This window comes from Schistocerca nitens, chromosome 5 (genome assembly GCF_023898315.1).
Source record: "Schistocerca nitens isolate TAMUIC-IGC-003100 chromosome 5, iqSchNite1.1, whole genome shotgun sequence".
NCBI lineage: Eukaryota > Metazoa > Arthropoda > Insecta > Orthoptera > Acrididae > Schistocerca > Schistocerca nitens.
The window spans coordinates 286,092,212-286,109,659 of record NC_064618.1 but is presented as its reverse complement, the minus strand read 5'-3'; the positions used below and the strand labels follow the sequence as shown (position 1 = coordinate 286,109,659).

Here is a 17,448-nt window from a genome sequence, read left to right as displayed (position 1 = left end):
CAACAAATGTATTCATTTCTGGAGGAGATAGTAAAAGTCTACATAGTGGCCAGTAGTGCGCTTTCCTGTTTCTTGCTTCAATGTTGTCAGCACTCACCATGCTGTATGATGAGTATGAAAGGCAGTAGGTCAGCTGGTTCTATACAGTGAGTGACGGGTAGGATTTATGCTTGGAAGCAAGATACATTGTGACAATCACATGTCAGTTCAGAAGTTAAATCCAACATGTATTCTCAGGTCCCATCATAATGATAATCTCAGAAATAGCAACATTTTTAGGAGAAACAGCCAAATATTTGTGATACGAAGATATAAATTTCAATGTTGTGCTGTTATAAAGATTATGATGACAATGGTTAAAAAAATAGTGATACCACAGACTACAGCATTAGTATGGAAAAAAAGTAGAAAATAAAATGGCCTAAAAATTAATGTAAACCATTTCTTTTTGTTTATTTTGTTTCTCCTAGTTTTATCAAAATGTAGACAATCAATAAATGCCACAAGTTAGAATAAACATAATGTTAACTTTTTGGCAGCTACTTTATGTCAATGAAATGGTATGTAATTTCGATTAATCAGAATAGGTTAAAAACAAATTTTTCTCATCTGAAATTGGTATTCTGCTAAAATGGTTAAACAGTGCAGCAAATTTGTCTTGTTCCCAGACACGTTCTTGTGAGAAAACAGAAAGTCAAAGAGGAAATGTTTCCATTCCATATGCTGTCACTCAGTCAATATGGATTTGTCACATTATGAAGAAGCATGAAGTGCAACTCATATTCTGCCCCCTACCAAAATTAAATTGCTCTTAGGCAGCATAAAAGATGATTTAGTCCTCCACAAGTGTGGAGTGTACTATTGCCTCTGCCATAGTGATTTGTCGTAAGTGGACAAAAGAGTCAGATCCCTGGATGAGTGAAGCTCTGAACACCAACATCATATATTTATAGGACAACTGGGGTCCCTGAGTACTGCCTAGAAACAGGACACTCCATGAAATTCAACCAAAGCTGCTGAAATAGTCCTCCAACTTCCAGGAATCCACCATAAAATATTCCGTTCAAGTTAATATAGCCTGCGACCTTTCACTCTATTTGCTTCAGACTGTGGAGATGTAGCCCAGAGTATGAGAATGAAGAAGCAAATGGGCAGAGTACCATTGTGGATGGCAGATGGGAAGACATTGAGTGAAATAGGGCACTAAGTTGCGAACTGAAAGAGTGGTCTTCCAATGTACGTGTAGAAGGAGTGGGTGGCACCTGTAGGTGTAAAAGGAAGGTACCAGTCATATATTGTACAAGAGTCTTCATTTATTAAAACTCAGTGGGTACAGCCCATGCAGGATACAGTGACTGATGTGAGTGAACAATTTTGATCCAAACTGCTGCACGAGTTCATCATTTGTTCAGAAGGGGAGGCCAACAGTATCTGATACCTTTCAGCCAGTCAGCGATGACAGAATTGACGTACACACCCTACAATCTTTCTCAAACAATTTTATAAAAACTATTCAGTAAAAAAAAAGTCATTTTTGCTTTACTTATAGCTTTATATTTCAGGTTCATAATGGCATTCCCATCATTTTGTTATTGTTATGTTTATGTGGAAGTAAGACACAGTGGTAAATTCAAAAAAGTTTGCAATGAAAAATAGAGGTCACTATGATTTTGTGTTTGGTGCATAATACATAATATGTTGCAGCATATAAAATTTAGGTAACATATTGAATTTTTCTTTAGACTTGGCTGGAGGTCTATATCTGTCACCAAAGTCAAGAAAACTGATATGATGTAGCATCCTCACTTGCGATCATGCCATACCAACGATATAGCCAGTGTTAAATACCCACATCCTCATATTTCATAAATGGTTTCTGATATCAAAATGAGATTTTGGCAAATAATAGCATGAAACAGGAGACCATTTTGTGATACAGTTATAATGCAAAACTTCATTATCCACCATGTTATTCCACTAAATACATACTTTTTTGATGAAAGAATGCAATTTTTAAGGGCCACCGATAGCTGGTGAAATGAGAAATGCTATGGTTTTTGGAATAACATAAATGCAGACATTATATGTTTATTTTGTACTGGGAACGTGCTTTTTTTGTAAGCTACTGACCTTACTTTTCCTCAGTTCCTCACTTAATAAACTTAATAAACCACTTTTTCAGAGGTATAAATTGTTAACAAGCCAGCGAAATTGTTTTTAGATACTAATCAAAACAGAGGTGACAGTAGATGGTTTTCAATGGTCGCCATGCAAGTGTAGGCATGGAGGGTCCCCACTTAATATTTACAGAAATTGTGAGTGTAGGCTTCACTTTAGAATGGCACTTCCCCTCCAGTGCTTAGCATTTCCCCTACAGTGCCTGCCCATATCTCCCACTTCTACTGCTCTCCCCACACATGCCTTGCCATCTGAGCATCAAGCAGCCACAACATTCTGCATGCTCTATACTAAAGCATAACAGAAAGTACAACATATTAAATTGTGTAGCCCATCCCTGATATGTTCAGCAGAGTAGTTTAATGCATGTGATTAGTTCAAAAAGTGACCATACCAGTTTAAGAGGCTCCGGAAAGGCTCAAAATCATGAAAAGTTCAATTTTTACTTTTTTGCGTTTTCTGAATCTGCAGACAATTACCTTTTAATAGATATATAATTTATTCAATTCCGAAGACTACAACTATTTTTAAATTTTTTTTGAAATGTGTTCTACATGGGCGTGACCCACTGTGGCGTTGTTAAACTGCTGTCAAATGGTGTTATTATTAACGTCCGTGGTCATCAGGTACATTTTAGTGATGTGAGATAAAGTATGTGTTGTGGCTAACCTGTGATGGTTCAATATATATCGCTGGTGTGATTGTCGATTGTTTCATGTTTATTTACTCTGTCGTTATCTCGAAAATATTCGTAATTAATTCTGTTTCTTGAGTCTCTGTTTTGTTGAAGTATAATAATGAGTAAAAGTAAAGTTATTAGAAATCCTCTGAAGTCTTTTAAGAAAAGGAGAAATGTTGGAAAGCCGAAGGTATGTGTTATTACTGTAAACAATAAAGACGATGAAAATCCCCAACATAGCTTGTGTCCCAAAGAAGAAGACAGTTGGTGAAAATATAACAAAGGATAGCTAACTGGTGAAGTGTACACTCATAAGCATAGTCTGCCTCATGCAATAATGGAGGTGATAAAACCTATGTTCAGAGACTTAGCAGCACCTGAACTGTTGAAAAAGTGTATTCACGGAAAAACTCAAAACCCCAATGAAAGTGTAAATAGTGTTATATGGTCGAGAATCCCCAAGACTGTATTTGTTGGAATAGAAACACTTCACTTTGGTGTGTATGATGCTGTTGCGACTTTCAATGATGGCAACATTGTAAGGTGCAAGGTATTTAGAAATATGGGAATGAAGGTAGGTTCTAACACGGTACGAGCGATGCTTGCTTTAGACAAGGAACGCCTTCGGGCTGCAGACAGGGCTGTAAAGAGTCTAGAAATACAAGCAAGATTAAACAGGAGGAGGAACAAGAGGAAGCTGGAGGAGGAGTTTGCAGAGGATGAAGATAATCCATCCCATGGACCTGGAATGCACTAAAAAGTTAATCCAATCTTTGTCGCTCGATTCCCAAAAGTTTTATTTTCTCATACTAATTACATGTTTTCTAAGGATCTTCCAAACATATTTGTTTCAAACTTTCAGTAAATGTTACACAGTACCTTCTGCATAATTTAAGATAGCCTTTTTCCAAAAAAACTGTATATTTTTGAATATATAAATAAAAAATTGCAAAAAAATGTTGTGAATTTTCATTACAATTGAAAAAAAATCATCTTTAAGAACTGAACTAAAATTTTGTAAAATCCCTGTGTTAAGTTGTAGCCCATATTCCAATAAATAATCTGTAAAAAGTTCAACTTCCTACCTCAAATACTTTGTGAGGAAAGATGTAATTTATAAGCGTTATTTTAACATTGCAAGTATAGGGCGTTCCGGAGCCCCTTAACCTAATGACGTAGTGACTGAGTATTTCCTAATGATATTTCTTTCCCAAAAAAAGTGAAGAAATCAAGTACTGCATCTGAAGTTATAGAGCAGTTTGTTTCTGACAAATGGATACAATGCCTTAATTACATTTAAGTAAAGTGGGACAGAAACTGTATACTGGTATGCTTCACCAAGATATATTTTTACCAAAAACAGATCTAAGATATTACTTACAGACATTATTGGGAAATTGGAGAGATACCCTGCAAAGTGTTCTTGTACAAGCTTCTCATTGAAATATAAATTGTAAAGCCTATCAATTTAAACAGTGTACATGGATACATTCTAAGTGTAGTGCATTAGAAGATATTAATGTAAATTTTCATTAGTCCACAAATTTTCTTTGGCTCTTTTTTTTTTTTTTTTTTCCTTCTCAAAATGATCCATGTATTCAGCTTTTTCTGAATTTCCAATGTCAACAGTTACTTAAAAAGAGAGCAATACAGATGAAATTTATGTTATTTTAAGAATATAATTATAAACATTGTAATTTTCATTGCTAGGAAGCCTTGAAGGAGAGAGAATTCATTGGACAGAAGCATCTGACTCATTGCAGCTCGCACTTGATAACCTGCCTGGCAATGTTTTAGTATCTTGTGGAGTTATGGCATACCTTTCACCTTTCACATCAGTGTACAGGTACCAAATGTAAAATTTTAATTGTTTCAAGACAAACACATCAATATGCTAACATTTCGAGAGAGTTGAAATTTCCTAAGACATACACAGGGAAGCCGGCTGGGGTGGCCGAGTGGTTCTAGGCACTACAGTCTGGAACCGCGTGACCGCTATGGTCGCAGGTTCGAATCCTGCCTCAGGCATGGATGTGTGTGATGTCCTTAGGTTAGTTAGCTTTAAGTAGTTCTAAGTTCTAGTGGACTGATGATCTTAGAAGTTAAGTCCCATAGTGCTCAGAGCCATTTGAACCATTTGAACATACACAGGGCATGTAGTCACATAGTGGTAACTAGTTTACTTGCATCTATAACTTTGTGGTTTGCTTTCTGCTACGAATTTCTTACATATTAAAGATGGTTCCCTTGGCCTTTCCAAGTCTGGTTTCCTCACATTAAGTGGCAAAAGTTTGCACATATGAGGCAACACCACACAGTGTTCAACTGAATAGCAGTATGATAATAATACATGTATGTTCTTTAGATATAGTTTTATTCATGTTCTAGCTGGTTAGTTATTTGTTTTGCAGATGCTGCTGGTTAGTTGTTTGTTTTTAGGTTTACCATTGTGACAAATTAGACAACTTTTTAACAGCTGTTGATCACACCTTAGCATGTTAGGCTAATAATAATATATAATACGCTTTCTGGAAAATTTTAAAGAGCCAAACTGCCCCCACACACGACATGTGTACCAACTTAGTGCATCTTGACATGTAGCAGGTATGCATATGTAAAAAATGACAGAAAGTACATTCTGTCTGTAGAACAACACATTATCCTGTAACATATAATGTTGTAACACCCTTTTGTTCTGATTCTGTGTAATGAGTAGCTCTACTTTTCTCAATCTAAGACCACCATCCTCCAGTACTTCCATGTTTCTACACATATGTGAGAAATACTATTTATAATTACTGTCCTTCATTAGTAATATTCTATAATCTGATGTTGGCTCTAATAAATGTATGAATTCTGATAAACCTTGTAGTAAACAGGACAAAGTATGTGCTTTGACATTGTCCTCTCCATTAAAATGTACAATTTCAAAATCATATTTCTGTAGATACATTGTCCAGAGAGACTGTTGACTATACATGGTGAATCACTAACTATTGCCACCAAAAATAACCTCAAAAGTATGACAGAAACTGAAAAGTTTGTGGGGCAAAAGTTGTATGAGACAACGTGGGTCATAATATGACATTAGTTTTTATTGTTAAGTAGGTCTGCTTCAGAGATAGAAATGTCAACTTAGCCTTTTTAAAAGGGATGCTATAGTTGGGCACTTATTTTCTAATATCAGCTATCGAGATGAATCCAATGATGTGTAACAGTAAGGTCTTTGAAGGTCAATGAAGGTCACAAAGGTGGCCTGAAACCCCATTTACAGAAGGTGTTCAGAGTGATCACCATTGGTATCAATGCAGTGCTGCAATCTTCTTATCATGGATTGTGCGGTATTCCTTATCACATCAGCACTTATCGAAGCACATGCTCTGACAATTCTCTCTCGCCTATCTTCAGGTGTTGTTGGAACATCTTTATAAACAATGTCTTTTATGCATCCCCACAAGAAAAAATCCAGAGGTGTCAAGTCTGGTGAATGAGTGGCCGCAACACATCTCCTCCTTGTCCAATCCAATGATTTGGGAATTGTCTCTGCAATTCATTTCAAATGTGCCAGACACCCATCATGTTGATATCACATTCTGTTCCTTGTTCCTAAAGGTATTTCTTCCAAAACAGACCTAATGTTTCTTGCAGGAATGTGGAGTACTTCCTACCATTGAGATTTTCTTCAATGAAATAGGGACCTATAATACATTCCTCCAGAATCCCACATGACACATTCACAGACCACAGTTTTTGGTGTGCAACTTGCCGCAGCCAACATGGATTTTCACTTGCCCAATAATGCATGCTATGCAAATTAACATTTCCATGGTTCATGAATGCAGCCTCATCAGTAAATAAAATCAAATTAATAAATGTGTCATCCCTCTGAATCTGAAGTTGAGGCAATCACAGAATTCAATGTGATGCATACAATCCATACAAGTTAATTCTTGGTGGAGACTCATATGGTAAGGATGATATTTATGGCGATGCAGAACATGAACAACACTACTCTGGCTCATACCAGATTCCCTTACAATTTGATGTGAACTAACGCAAGCCTCTCAAACCACAGTGGCAAGAGTACCAATTTCCATTTCCTCATTAGTAACTTTCCTTTGCCGGATATGTTTCTGATGCATTAAAGATCCAGTTGTTCTCAATTTATCATACACATATTTAAATGTATGATGTGTAGGGTCAGTACTTTGAAGATATCTTTCAATGTATAAGTCTCTAGCTCTCACTGACTTTCGTTGGCATTCTCCATAAATGAGCAGCATATCAACTTGTTGTCTGAAGGAATACATCATTTACATTTGCTTGATTTGACGATACTAGTTTTACTGTTACTATTAGCGTTATAATGTGAAACCATTGAATGGTGTTTACATGTCAATGGCACGTTAGATGGATACGCCGTATTCAGTGAATGTTTACTATTTTCACGATATGTGAGAGAGAATTGTCAGAGCATGTGCTTCGATAAGTGCCGATGTGATAGGGAATACCACTCAATCCATGATAAGAAGATAGCAACACAGCATTGATACCAATCGTCATTACTTCAAACACCTTCTGTAAATGGATATTCATGCCACTTATGTGACATTCGTTGACCTTCAAAGACCTTACTGTTACACATCATTGGATTTTTCTTGATAGCAGCTATCAGAAAATAAGCATCAAACTATAGTATCCCATTTTTAAAAAAATAAAGGTGACCTTCATATTTTTGGTGAGACCCAACCTAGTAACAAAAACCAAGGTCATATTATGGCCCCTATTTTCCCATACAACATTTGTCCCACTAACTTTTCAGTTACTATCGTACTTTTGGAGTTGGTGGCAATAATTAGTGACTCACCTTGTATAAGAACTCACAGGTCAAGATGAAACTTAATACTTGCTGGCTGCAGTAAACTTTCACATGTTTTCCATAACATAACAACACTTTCTGAGCAAGATCTACTGGCAGAACTTATTACCCATATTTCATGTTCGTCTTCCTTTCCATGGATTTGGAAAAGAAACACCCCCAACCCAGAAAATGAGTCATCCCTTGAAATGTAAAAATCCTTTGTCATTTTGGGATGATGTAGAATTTCAGAGTGTACAAGTGCATGTTTAATTTCCTCAAAATCTTCCTGACAATCTTGTGTCCATATGCACTGGGCATTCTTCTTTAACAGATTTAACAGCCTTGCTATTTTGTAGCAGATCTGGCAAGAAATGTCGAAATGAAAGCATAACCCCAGGAAAGCCTTTAATTATTTTCTTGTCCTAAGAACAGTAAAATTCTCTATGGCACTTACTTTCTCTGGGTCTGGAGCTATACCAGTAAATGTAATAATATGATCTAAAAATTTAATCTTTTCTTTGAAAAATTTTGATTTTTGTAAGATGGTACCGACACTTGCAGACAGAAATTTCTGTAGTGTCTGCTTTAGTAATTCAATGTGCCCCTACCAAGTAGGGGTAGCTATCAAAATATCAACCACATATACTATCACCTATCTAACAGATCAGCTGCTGATACTGTGTCCAAGGCTGTAATAAAACTAGAGCTCATTTTCAAGCCAAATGACAGTAAGCAAAATTGGTAGCTTCTACAGCCAAGTATAAATGTAGTATATAGCCTTGATTCATGCAACAGGGGTACTTGCCAGTGTGAACATTCAGCTCAGAGCTCAAAAGAAATTGATTCCATGAAATTTTTGCAACTACTCTTAAAGATTTTCTGTTCTTGTGCGTACCAGAACAATAATTGAATAACTATTCTTGCATTTAACATAAGGCAGATATTTCCACCCAGTTTTGCTACTGCCTCCAATGGACTATACTTAGGAGAAATAGATGTCCTGACAATCTTCCACTCAAACATCCACATTATCTCTTGTTTGACTACCTCTCCTTTTTGACCACAGAAAGGAGCATGAGTTTCACAACAGATCTCATGTCATTTCAGCACTAGGTGATGCTGATAAGTACTAATTATTCCATTTTTTCTATCACAAACTTGCACATATATTAACAGTAACTTTCTAATTCAGCCTGTTGCAGAGAGCCAATACTTTTCGCTATCGTCAACTCCCTGAGACTTAACGTTGTTTCCCCCTTTTGCATCCACTCCATCCTTTTCACGAATTTTCTCATGTATTTGTGTGTATTTTTGCAACCCTAGCCAGATCCCAGTCCCACATACAGTTCCTGTATTGTTGTTTGGCTCATAGAATCCCCCATAATGGCCTTACCATTAAATTAGCCATCTCTCACTGCCACCCCTCCTCCCACAATGATCTCTACCTGTTCAGGTTCTGCCAATTCTTAGCCCTCACCAACATAGTCCTGCAAAACCATGTCAACCAAGCCCAAGCCTGCTTGTGGTACCTTCTCCTGCTACAAAATCCCAAATTCCTGGAACCCATAACACACATTGAAACTCTTGCCCTGCAGGTACTTGAGCAACATGCACAATGCCACATCAAAAAGCTCTCCTTCCTGCTCACTTCCTACTCCTGCTTGGAACACCACTGTCCACCAGCTCTACAACAACCTCCAAAACTCCCCCATGTCCCCTCATAACTGACAAACCTTGTCTCACAGGCCTACTTCATTTACTCCATCCTACAAAACTCCCTCCCACCACCACATAGAATCCAAAACCTAAACAGACTTGAAACACAGTCATGAACCTTTCCTTCAGAAGTCTTTGCCCCACAGAAATAACAGTCCTTTCCAAAGGCCTCACCTTTTGCCCCACTCCCAAATTCAATCATGCAGGACTTGTTAAAGACTTTCTCTCTTTCTCCCAGTCCCTACAGTGGAAACCCTTTTTTGCCATGCACCCTACCAATCAGACTCAACCAGAGATCAATATGAACCTTGCCTAATACAGTTAACACCTCTATCCAACTATGATCCACTCCCACTGCCCCCAAATCGCCCCCTGTTAACTTTCCAGAATTTCTTAACCTCAGACCTTGCCTCACCATCATTCCCCAAATCTCTCAACATGCAAACTAACCTTACATCTGCAGAAAGAACTGCAGTCCACTATCTAAAAATTAATCCCAACCTTATAATCCTACCTATTGACAAAGTCTCCACCACTGTTGTTTTGAACCACAAGGATTACCTACCAGAAGAACTCCGCCAACTGTCAGATACTCCCACCTACAAACATTGCCCCAGTGACCCCGTTCCAGAAATCCAGCAGGATTTCCAGTCACTACTCAAATCCTTAGGCCTATCCCATAACCTCTCCCCGGAGTCCATCTCTCTACTCACCCCTACCATTCCCCACATTCCTACCTTCTAAATCCTTCCTCAAATCCATAAACCTAACCAGCCAGGATGCACCATTGTGGCCAGTACTGTGCCCCCACTGAGAGAATCTCTACTCTCGTAGACCAGCACCTTCTACCTATTAGCCAGAACCTATCCTTCTATGTAAAAGAAACCAACCATTTTCTCCTCCAACTCTCGACAGTTCCTGTCTCTTTACCACACGGTGCCCTGCTCATTACTGTTGATGCCACCTCCTCTACACAAACATTCGTAATGCCCATGACCTTACCATTATTGAACACAACCTTTCCTGACAACCAACAGATTCCAAACCAACAACCTCCTTCCTAGTCACCATGACCAACTATATCCTCACCCACAAGTACTACTTCTTTGAAGGCATTACCTACAAACAAATCCAGGTTACAGCTGTGGGCACCCACATGACACCATCCTATGCCAACCTATTCATGGTCCATATAGAGGAATCATTCCTAAAAACCCAGAATCCTAAACCCCTCACCTGTTTCAGATTCACTGCTGACATATTTGCTATCTGGATTGAAGGTGAGGACACCCTATCCACGTTCCTCCCAAACCTCAACTACTTCTCCCCCATATGCTCAACCCAACAAGCCACCTTTCCAGATGTTGTTCTCCACCTCAAAAGATGGCTACATCACTACCTCCAACCATATCAAACATACTAACCAGGAGCAATACCTCCACTTCGACAGCTGCCACCTGTTCCATACCAGGAAGTCCCTTCTGTACAGCCTTGCCACCTGTGGTCGTCACATCTGCAGAGATGAACAGTACCTCTCAAAACATACCGAGGGTCTCACTGAAGCCTATGCTGACTGTAATTATCCTCCTAACCTTGTACAAAAATAAATCTCCTGTGCCTTATCTTTCCAGTCTCCTACCACCTCCCAAAGTCCCACCGTCCAGCCATAGAGGAGCATTCCCCTCATAACCCAGTACCACCCAGGATTGGAGCAACTGAATTTCATTCTCTGCCAGGGTTTCAATTACCTCTCATCTTGTCCTTAAACGAGAAATGTCCTGCCGACTATCCTTCCCACCCTTCCCACAGTGATATTCCACTGTCCACCGAACCTACACAATATACTCATCCATCCTTACACAACACCTGCTCCAAACCCCATACCTCATGGCTCATACCCCTGTAAGAGACCTAGGTGCAAGACAGGTCCCACACATCCTCCCATCACCATCTACTCCAGTCCAGTCACTAACATCACCTATTCCATCAAAGGCAGGACCTTCTGTGAAACCAGTCTTGTGATCTACGAGCTAAGCTGCAACCGTTGCACTGCATTCTATGTAGGCGTGACAACCAACAAGCTGTCTGTCTGCATGAATGGCCACTGACAAACTGTGGCCAAGAAACAAGTGGGTGGACCACACTGTTGCTGAACACGTGGCCAAACATGATATCCTTCATTTCAATGACTGCTTCACAGCCTGTGCCATATGGATCCTTCCCACCAACACCAGCTTTTCTGAATTGCACAGGTGGGAACTTTCACTGCAATACATCCTAAATTCCTGTAATCCTCCTGGCCTCAATCTTCATTAGTCACTGTGCTCACCAATCCAGCCCCTTCCCTGTTCCCATTCCAGTACTACACAACCATCATTCCAACTTCACACCCAGTCTTTTTATTTCTCTCCTTTTCCACTACTCCGCTCCACCCCCTGTAGCAATTCCCCAGAAGATAATACCATAGGAGATTACAGAATGGAAAAATATGACAAAAGCAATATTTCTCTGGTAACAAGGTGAGAAGTAGCTCTCTGGGCAAAACATGCTATGCTAAGTTTTCTGACCAGCTGATCAATTTGCTCTGTCCATCTTAGCTGCCTGTCTATCTGGATGCCTAGGAATTTTGTATGTTTTGTTTCATAAATATTTTGGTTTTTTCAGGAACTTGGCCTATTTTATTTACTGTCTGAAACTGTGTAATGTTAGGTTATGAAAAATTTGGGATTAGGCTATGTGTTGTGAACTATTTGTGTGCTTTATAAGTGACTTTCAAGACTGTATTCTGCATTTCGGAGTTGGGACCCTTGATCAGAGTACTTGTATCATCCACAAACATGACTATTTTTGCTCTGTCATTAATTGTAACTGGTAGATCATTAATGTAGATTAGGAAAATCAGTGGCCCAATGCTCAAGCCCTGGGGGACTTCTTATTTTAAATTTCTCCAGTCTGAGTTTACTGTTAAACCTGCTCCATTAAGATAACTGTTCGCTTCCTATTGTGTAGATAAAATTTTAGCCACATCAATGATTTACCATAGAGTGGAAGCATTTTTGGCAATGTGTGATGATCTACACAGTCAAAAACTTTAGCAAGGTCACAAAAGATCCCCATTGGATACCTCCTGAGATTTAAATCACCTAGAGTTTTATCAGTTAGGCTAAATATAGCTCCCTGTATGGGAAATTCCTTATGAAAGCCAAACTGTGTAGATGTCAGTACGCCATTTTGTGTCATATGGCCATAAATCCTGTTATAAACTACTCTCTTGAATGCCTTTGAGAACACAGGCAGCAAAGAGATGGGCTGATAATTGGATGGTACATTCATTGCCCCACTTTTGCAAATTGGCATGACTATTGCGTGTATCAGTCTGTCTGGAAATGTCCCAGTTTTAATTGACTGGTTACATAAATAGCATAATATGTGACTGACTAAGTCTGCACATGATTTTAGAACCCTATTTGATGGTCCATCATATCCAGAGGGTCCAGAGCTTTTGGATAATTTTATGATTGTTTTCAATTTCTTTGCAAGTTGTGATTTTGAAATGAAGTGCTGTATTTGGTGTGATTTGCATGTGATTTAGTAGCTCTATGGCTTCTGTGGAGTCTATTTACTATGGTTCCCTGTCTCTTCAGCTACAGTGAGACTGCAACTTTTTGATTAGTCTTGTCTGGATGACTATCAGAGTACTGTGGAGTCCCTGCTTGTTCAGATTATATGTTCCTATTTGTCTCATTTTTATGATGTTTCATATGGTTCCCACTTTACTTTTCACCTTCTGATTTTTTATGCATCATGCAGTTGTTTGGCCTTCCTTGTTACACATGTTAGAATTTTACAGGACTTTTTGTAATGTAGTTTCAGTTCTAGGTTTGTACCAGCTCTTTATACTATTCTTTTTAGCACATGATATTTTGATGCCAGCTATTATCTACTCTTTCCTTCCATAATATATTTATTTCATTTTCATCTGTCTTTGGAGCAAGCAGGCTTCAAAATGTTTAAGAAGTAAGTGCAGGAATGAATTGAATTTATCATTCATTGTAACTGTACGGTACACTTCCTCCCATTGTTCTTGGTGTAAACTGTTTCTAAACAAGCTAGTAAATTCTGTATTTATTATTCTAATATATTTAACCTGGGTGTGTTCATTTACTGTTTTTCTACTGCTGAGTTTTAAGGATGTCACTTGAGCATTGTGATCAGACAGATCATTTATTAAATGGCCTATGTTTTTACAATAATGTAATGTGTGGGGTCTAGGAATAGATTATCAATCAAGGTCTTGCTGTGCCCATATTTTCTTGTTGGGCATGACAACATCAGGAATAGCTTGAAAATTGAGAACAATGATTCTGGTTGTTTATGACCATTATTATTTGAAAGAAAATTAATATTAAAATTGTCACACGCTATAATCTGACTGTATTCCTATGAAGTTTTGTAAGAACTAATTCTAGCTGTGAGAGGAACTTTTTAATGTTTCCCACAGGTTCTCTGTAAACTGCAGTTAATTATGAGGAACTGAGTTCCTGTTTCCAGTTTGGCAGCACAGCATTCAAAATGTTCAATACAATCTATGTTTTGTGATCTAAGAGTATTGGGCACATAAATTGCCACCACACCTTGCCTTAAATTGGTCCTGCAGTAATGAGAAACAGTTCTATAACTATTTAAATGTATTTGATTGGTTTCTGTAGTTTCCAGGTGATGTTCAGTTAGGCAGAGCACATCAGCAATAGTTTCATCAGTGTCAGCTGTTTTTTGAAGACAAAGCAGTAGTTGCTCTTCTTTATTTAAAAGGATTCTTATATTTTAGTGAAATATTTTAAGCTATTCAGGTAATCTGTTGTACTTCTGTCAGGTTAATTGATGTTAGATTTGACATGAGCTAAATTATTGTTAAAGTGTACAACATTTACACTGTAGCTTATCAAAGTAATTTTTTTAGTAACTTCTATTCCAATCTCGTTTATGCTTGCAACATGAAAAGAAAAAAACACAGCCCTGTAATATACAGCATAAAATAGATCTTCATAATTAAAATAGGTAATGATATTGAATGAAAGTCCTGTCACAGGTGGCCACTGTAATCTTGTTTTTCCTACCAAAATATTTCTGTTAAGTCCATTTGAAATTTATGCTTGCTTTAAGCTAAGCTCAAGCAGTAGCAAATCACAGAAGCAAGCAGTGTCAGTTTTTGTATAATTGCATAAATGGGTTTCAGATGTATTTTCCTGATCTAACTATAACACTGCATCTCCAGGTTTAGAACTGGATTATTTCTGAAGAAGTAGGCCACGAAATGAGTGATTACAGATTAGAGAATCTGGCCCCACAAGAAAGAAGATCTATAAATTGCAAGATTATTATAGAGAAAAAAGTTACACTTATCAGATATCAGACATCATAGTTAATAAGATTCAAGTATTAATTTAAGAATGCAAAACCACAAATACAGTTTTTAACTACTGACTTACTACAGTGCTTCACCATACCTCTAAATTGCATCAACTGATTACTGGCCAAATCAGTTGTAAATTCTGAATAAATGAAATGACACTTATACTATGCTATACTATGCTAAGAAATGAGATATTAGAGCCAATGGAATTAATTATTACGTGGGAGGTGGGGTACCAGCTGGGTGATAGGAGATATGATTTCCACATTGTTTATTAGCAAAACATACACATAACACTTGTGAGTGTTACAGGCATACAGGGCTTACATACTAATGCCAATTGCCTCACAGGGCAGCGATCCTCATTTACAGAGTCAGAGATGTTATGACACCACAGATTCCCCCCCTGCCCCCCTCTCCCTCACCCCTGTAGGGCAGAGCATATGAGGAGAGCTTGAAGTGGGGTGTTGTCTGTCTGAAGTCTGAAGTGATGTAGATGGCTGTGTGAAGGTGGATGCAATGGAAGACACATTGTAATCAGTAAGGTGCACCGGGGGGTGGGGGGTAGGGACACCCAAAGTGCAGCATTATTGGTGCAACTACTAAAGGGTTGCCGCAGGTAGCATTAGCAGATAAGTAGTAGTCTTTGTGGCATCTTTAATTGTTGATGACTCAGTGGCAGCATTTGAAGAAGGATGCACGGTGCAGCATTGTCTTGCAGTGTTGCATCCACAGGAGGCATTGCAGGACTCCTAGTGGTATAAGCCAGGGCAGTGATGGTGAGTGTACCATCTGCTGAAAAATGGGAGGTGAGTCTTGCCTTGTCAGCTCGGACAGAAGTGATGTGCACAAACTGTGTGTACCAGTTCTTGCACCTGACCACCTGACCATGTAGATAGGAGTAATCATGAGGTCAGTATCACGTAACATGATGGATATGTTGTCAAGCAGAAAATCATGGAGCTTCAAATGCACTTGGAAACTGAGTAGTGGGGTGGGAAGTGTCTTTTGTGACAGGTTCACTAAAGTCCACCGGTTTAAGCCAGTTCACTAACACTGTTGTTTATTTTCCAGCAATTATGGTATCAAAATTGTTTGTATCATGTTTAACGCTCGGTATGGCAGTATGGTCCTGTAAATGGCAGTTGTGGAGCAGGTTTCACTGTGTCTGTATGTAGCATCACATGACAACTTTTGGCCACTCTTTATGAATAAAAATTTATTGTGTCGTGTGATTTGGGGGGGGGGGGGGGGGGCACACAAATTATTTATATATAAGTGTGCTCCTAGGCAACTAATTCTGGTAAGTCCTGCTTTGAGGGATCATTTCATCCACTACAAATTCAGTGCATAAGGGGCTCACCGTATAACATTTCGCCGAACATTGCATCTAGATCATCTTTATGTGACACATGAACATCCAGGAGAACCCATTGAAGGGCAGCCACCCACAACTTTGAGTGACACATGAGGGCAGCTTTCATAGACCAATACCAACATTCCACAAGGCCATTGGATTGCGGATGGTAGGTGGTTTTGTGGAGCTGGTGGCATCCACATGGGTGGCATAAGTTATTGAATAGTTAGGATTCAAACTGCCCACCCTAGTCTGATGTGAAGGACGCTGAGCAGCCAAATATGGAAATGGAACTGTTAATGAAAGTTTTCTGCTACTGTCTCTGCTGATGTGTTGAAAATGTGCATGGCCTCCTCCCATTGTGTCACGTGATCTGTCATTGACAGAATGCAACAGTAACCATGGAACTCAGAGAGTGGCCCTATGATGCCATTGTGGATGTGCTAGAAACACCAATTGGGAATTTACCTAATGGCATGGAATGCAAGACTTGATCCGTGTGCCACAATATTTTTTAATGTTATGCCAGACAAACTGTTTCAAGATGAGATGTATGGCAGGGCACATGCCAAGATGTGCAAGGTTGTGGCTAACATCAAAAATTGTCTTTCAATATGACTCTGGGATGCCTGATCAGAATCGGCCATCAAAACATCATACCAAACTTGTTTGCTAGTGCCGGGTAGCTTGTACTTTTACAATTGGAGTCTGACATCTGGTTTGTTAAACAAGCTGTGAAGATCAGCAGCTGTCACTTGACGATCTGCATTTCTGTTGGCAACTCTGATGTAATGCACATCAGTAGTGAACTGTGCTATGAAATCTAGGTGGTAGAATCTCTTAGGTGCAGAATCCACCAATGGATTGCAGAATGTGTCCACTAATAGGCAATGGTCTACAATCTATCCTTACCATAGGTAAAGGGTCTCCCCTCATCATCTTGAAAGTGAAGAGCTGCTTCATACATGGCTAGTAGTTCAAGGTCAAATGTGGACAATTTTTTCTGGGTGTTGGTAAGTTTGCATGAGAAAAACCTGAGCAGCTGAGTGACTCCAACAATCTCTTGCTGTAAAGCAGCCCTCAACATGTTACTGCTAGCATCAGACATGACAATTATTTTGTCAAAGGCTGCCTGCATTTGCAGTACCCATTTGAGGCATCATTTAGTAGGTCCATTCTTGCTTCTCAGTGCCTGGTGATTGCTAGCCAAGTCTCAGCAGTGTGTGTCAATTTGTTGCTGTATA

At 38.9% G+C, this 17,448-nt stretch overlaps 1 protein-coding gene across 1 annotated transcript in view; it reads left to right on the top strand.

Annotated features, from left to right (window-relative positions):
- LOC126260398 (dynein axonemal heavy chain 3-like) overlaps positions 1–17,448 on the top strand; it is a 177,625-nt gene that overhangs the window by 147,359 nt on the left and 12,818 nt on the right. Inside the window, exon 11 of the mRNA XM_049957726.1 lies at positions 4,568–4,703. Within this exon, the coding sequence (XP_049813683.1) occupies positions 4,568–4,703 (136 nt within the window). The remainder of the gene's footprint in view (positions 1–4,567; positions 4,704–17,448) is intronic.